Below are 4,376 nucleotides of genomic sequence, written 5' to 3'. Positions count from 1 at the left end.
AAAGGACAAATGGAGGAGAGCTCAATAAAGAGAGGAAAAAGATGTATCTATACTGTAAAGAATTTCGAACAAAGAACAAGGCAGGATGGAAGAAAAAGAATCATGACTGACAGAATTTCGCCGAATGGGGTGGCAGGGAAAAACACAGAAGAAGGAAGGAAGGAATTATAAAAAAAAAAAAAAAAAAAAAAAGCTTTCGAAAGGGAGAGATTTGGAGAAATTTGTTCTGATGGGGAAGGGGTGTAAGTGCTTAAGTGGAGAGAGAAAGGGTGTTGGTGTACAGCTTCAGAGTGGGTTTTGACGTGTCTATGAACTGTTTCTGATTGAAAAATATATATAGGAAATTATACAATGCTGTTAAACTATATCTAAAAGTAGGAAATGCGACTGGTACTGTATAATACAAATTCATGTAAAACCTCAACGTAAGATTTGTTTTTACTCATGATAAAAAGCAAAGACAAATCTCTAATAAAACTTACTTACATACTTACTAGACTTTTTTGAAATTTACTTTCCTCCTACTCCTGTCTCAGTCTCTACTTAATAATCACTTACACGACATAATTCACCAAAACTTACTGTACACTTATAAACCCATGACTGTGTCCCTTTTATGCCCTATATACACTATACGCACATTTACCTCGCTGTAGTGATCTATATGCCCCTTATACATATCACACTTAACCTCGTTGTAGTGACCAGACCATGCCTGCTAATGCACAATATACACGCTTACCCTCGTTGTAGTGATCTGGCCATGCTGATTCGACGCCTGCACTGTAAAGCTGTCGAAACTGTTAATCAGGGTATACATTACATGGCCATTCTGCCCCGTGTCTTCGTCAGTGGCCAGCACCTGAAGGACAGAAAGTTGTGAGGGAATTGATTTAAAAGATTGGTGTATTTTTTTTTGTGTGTTTTTTTGTTTTTTTCATTTTGTAAATCAGTCGGAAATTGGAGTGAATATTTTTATGGTGTGTTTATTTATTTTTTGTTAATGTTACTTTTTGCAAATGATTGTTCAGCCTTGTGCAGGTAAGTGTTTTTTTGTGTGTGTTTGATTAATAGGTTCCCGATGCTTAATGATTTTCTTTTCTATATGTATTTTTTCTCTCTCCTACTCCGCCTCTCCACCCTCCCTTCTCCCTCATCACCCCCCCCCCCTTCCTGCACACCCCCCATTCCCTTTCTCACACTTCCTCCATCCCCCCCTCCCTCCATTCCCTTTTCTCCCTTCCCACCTCCCCTCTTTATCATTTCCCCCTCCTCCTTCTGCCTTCTTTCCCATCTCTCCCTCCCCCTTTCCTTCTCTTTCCCTACTCCCCTTCCCACCTTTCCTCCTCATTCCCCATTTCCCTCTCTCCTCCTCATTCCCCATTCTCCCCTCCTCCCTCCCAACTCCTACCTCCTCTCACCCCCTTCCCATCTCCCCTCCCTCCTCCCACTTACTTCCTCCCCCTCCCCTTATTCCCCCCTCCCCATCCCCCCCCTCCCTCCTCCTATCTCCTTCCTCCTCCTCCCTCCCTTCTTCCCCCCTTCCCATCCCCCCCTCCCTCCTCCCACTTCCTTCCTCCTTCCCCCTCCCTTCTTATCCCCTTCCCATCCCCCCATCCCTCCTCCCACCTCCTTCCTCCTCCTCCTCCCACCTCCTTCCTCCTCCTCCTCCCACCTCCTTCCTCCTCCTCCTCCCCTTCTCCCCCCCTTTCCCCTCTTCCCCCTCCCTCCTCCCACCTCCTTCCTCCTTTCTCCCCCCTTCTCCCCCCCTTCCCCCTACTTTCCCCCTTCCTCACCAACACCACTGGCGTCCCCGCTGTCATGTTCTCCTTCACGTGGACGCCGTCGTAGGAGCCGCACTCGGGAAACACCGGCTTGTGGCGGTTCTCGGCTGGGGAGGGAAAAGGGGAAAAAAGAGGATAATAGATACGTAATAGATGGTGATGATGATAATAGTGGTTGCGGTGGGGATTGGTGAGGATTAGGATGAAACGAAGATAATAACAGTGATATTAGAATGACAATGATAAATGGTAATGATAGAAATAATACTAATTATCATCATCGTTATTATCATTATCATAATTATTGCTATCCTTATGATTATTATTAATATCATAATTGTTATCCATGTGATTATTATTATTATTATCATTATCATTTATAGAATCATTATCATTATTGTTGATATTGATAATAATAATGATAATGATAATGATAACGATAATAATAACAATACAATCAAAGTGCTAACAACAATGCTTAGTTAATATCAGTGATAATAATATACAGGGGTGTGTGTGTACATACATGTATGCACATTTTTCTAAGTGTGTGTGTGTGTTCGATTATGTTTGTGCGTAGGTGTGCGTATATTTGTGTGTGTGTGTGTGTGTGTGTGTGTGTGTGTGTGTGTGTGTGTGTGTGTGTGTATCTATTAAGTGAGTGGTTGATATCTTTAAACAGTATTTATGTATGCTAATATATGCACATAAATATGTACCAATGCATATGTTCAAGTCTCCAAGCATAAACTGAACAAAACAGTCCCGCAAAAACAAAAACAAAAAAAAAAGACAATTTAACCACACGGAATTTATAGTTCACACATACATCACTCCGAACAACACTCACGTTTATTCTTCCCCATGTGTTGTGCTGTAAAAAGGAAGAGAAAGAGAGAGGAAAAAATATATCAACAATATGAATTAGCCTTTATTCACAGATATTTTGAAATATGCAAATTATCATCACAAAATATGATATTGCAGGTATTATATCATTCAATTATGTTGCAGTAATCTATTTTGTATTCTTACCGTACCAAGGCCTGCTGGCTGTGTACAAGGAAAAAAAAGTTAATAATTTTCACGTTAATATCATCATTACCGTTTGCTATAAAGTGTTTGCATTAATAGTATCACTGCTCATTTTATTTCATAACCACATTATGCTAATCAGTATCATGGTTGGAATCTATCATCAGTATTGCCATTATGATACTAATTATCATTATAGATATTATCATGACCACCATTATTATATTAGTTACTGATAAATTATTCTTTATATTAAAATCTCACTTTAATTTTCTAATTTCACCCAATTTCACATTTCTATTTTCCGTTCGATTGGATAACATCATTTCAATCTTCCCCCGCCCCCAGCCCCCCAACCCCCTTCTCCTCTTCCTTCTCCCTCCCCTTTCCCTTTCCCCTCTTCTTGTTGTTGTCTTCTTCTTCTTCTTCTTCTTCTTCTTCTTTCCTTTTTTTTAACTTCATCCCAATTCCCTCTCCTTCCATGCCTTTCCCCATTTCATCTCCTTCCCCATCCTTTTCTCTCTCCTCCTTCTTCCCCACTTCCTCTCATCTCCCTTTCTTCTTCTCATCTCCCTTCTTCTTCCTCCCACCTTCCGTCCAGTCTTCTTTCTTCCCCTCATCACCTCTTCCTCCTCTGCCTCTCCCCCAGCTATTCTCCCCTCTATGTATTCTCCTTTCCCTTTTCCCTCCCATCCTCTTTTCATTTCCCTTTCTCCCCCTTTCTCACCCTTCCTTCTCCTGCCTTTCTCCTTCTCCCCTTTCTCCTTTCTTTCATTCTTCCTTTTACCTCCCCTTTTTCTCCTCTTCTAATCCCTCTCCCCATCTCCCTTCCCAACCCACTCCCCCTTCCCCCCTTCCCCCTTAGCTCTCCCTTCACCTCTCCCTCCTCCCAGATTCTACCCCCCCCTCCCCCTTCTCTTTCTCCTCGCCTCTCCCCTCCTTCTACTCCTCCTTTCTTCCTCCTCCTCGCCTCCTCGCCCCTCCCCTCTTCCTCTCCCTCCTTCTCTCCTCCTCCTCCTCCTCTCCTCCTCCTTCTCCTTCTCGACTCCTCGCCTCCTCGCCCCTCCCCTCCTCCTCTCTTCCTCCTCCTCCTCCTCTCCTCCTCATTTTCCTCCTCCTCCTCCTCCTTCCCCTCCTCATTTTCCTCCTCCTCCCCCTCCTCCTCCTCCTCTTCTTCCTCCTCCTTGTCCTCCTCCTCCTCCTCCTCCTCCTCCTCCTCTTCCTCCTCCTTGTCTTCCTCCTCTTCTTCCTCCTCCTCCTCTTCCTCCTCCTTGTCCTCCTCCTCCTCCTCTTCCTCCTCCTTGTCTTCCTCCTCTTCTTCCTCCTCCTCCTCTTCCTCCTCCTTGTCCTCCTCCTCCTCCTCTTCCTCCTCCTTGTCCTCCTCCTCCTCTTCCTCCTCCTCTTCCTCCTCCTTGTCCTCCTCTTCTTCTTCCTCCTTGTCCTCCTCCTCTTCCTCCTCCTCCTCCTCCTTGTCCCCCTCCTCTTCCTCCTCCTTGTCCTCCTCCTCTTCCTCCTCTCCTCCTCCTCCTCCTCTCCTCCTCTTCCTCCTTCTCCTCC

The 4,376-nt window shown here is 44.4% G+C and overlaps 1 protein-coding gene across 1 annotated transcript in view; it reads right to left on the bottom strand.

The window, feature by feature from the left end:
- Nucleotides 1-698: 698 nt before the first annotated feature.
- The window catches only part of LOC125034930 (cadherin-4-like), an 8,896-nt gene continuing 5,218 nt past the window's right edge, over nt 699-4,376 (bottom strand). The window contains exons 5-8 of the mRNA XM_047626977.1: nt 2,820-2,837; nt 2,635-2,658; nt 1,797-1,891; nt 699-862 (exon numbers count right to left, since the gene is read on the bottom strand). Of these exons, the coding sequence (XP_047482933.1) occupies nt 719-862; nt 1,797-1,891; nt 2,635-2,658; nt 2,820-2,837 (281 nt within the window). The 3' untranslated portion in view covers nt 699-718. The remainder of the gene's footprint in view (nt 863-1,796; nt 1,892-2,634; nt 2,659-2,819; nt 2,838-4,376) is intronic.

The sequence above is a fragment of the Penaeus chinensis genome, chromosome 19 (genome assembly GCF_019202785.1).
Source record: "Penaeus chinensis breed Huanghai No. 1 chromosome 19, ASM1920278v2, whole genome shotgun sequence".
NCBI classification, from domain to species: domain Eukaryota; kingdom Metazoa; phylum Arthropoda; class Malacostraca; order Decapoda; family Penaeidae; genus Penaeus; species Penaeus chinensis.
This window is presented reverse-complemented; position numbering and strand designations above follow the sequence as displayed.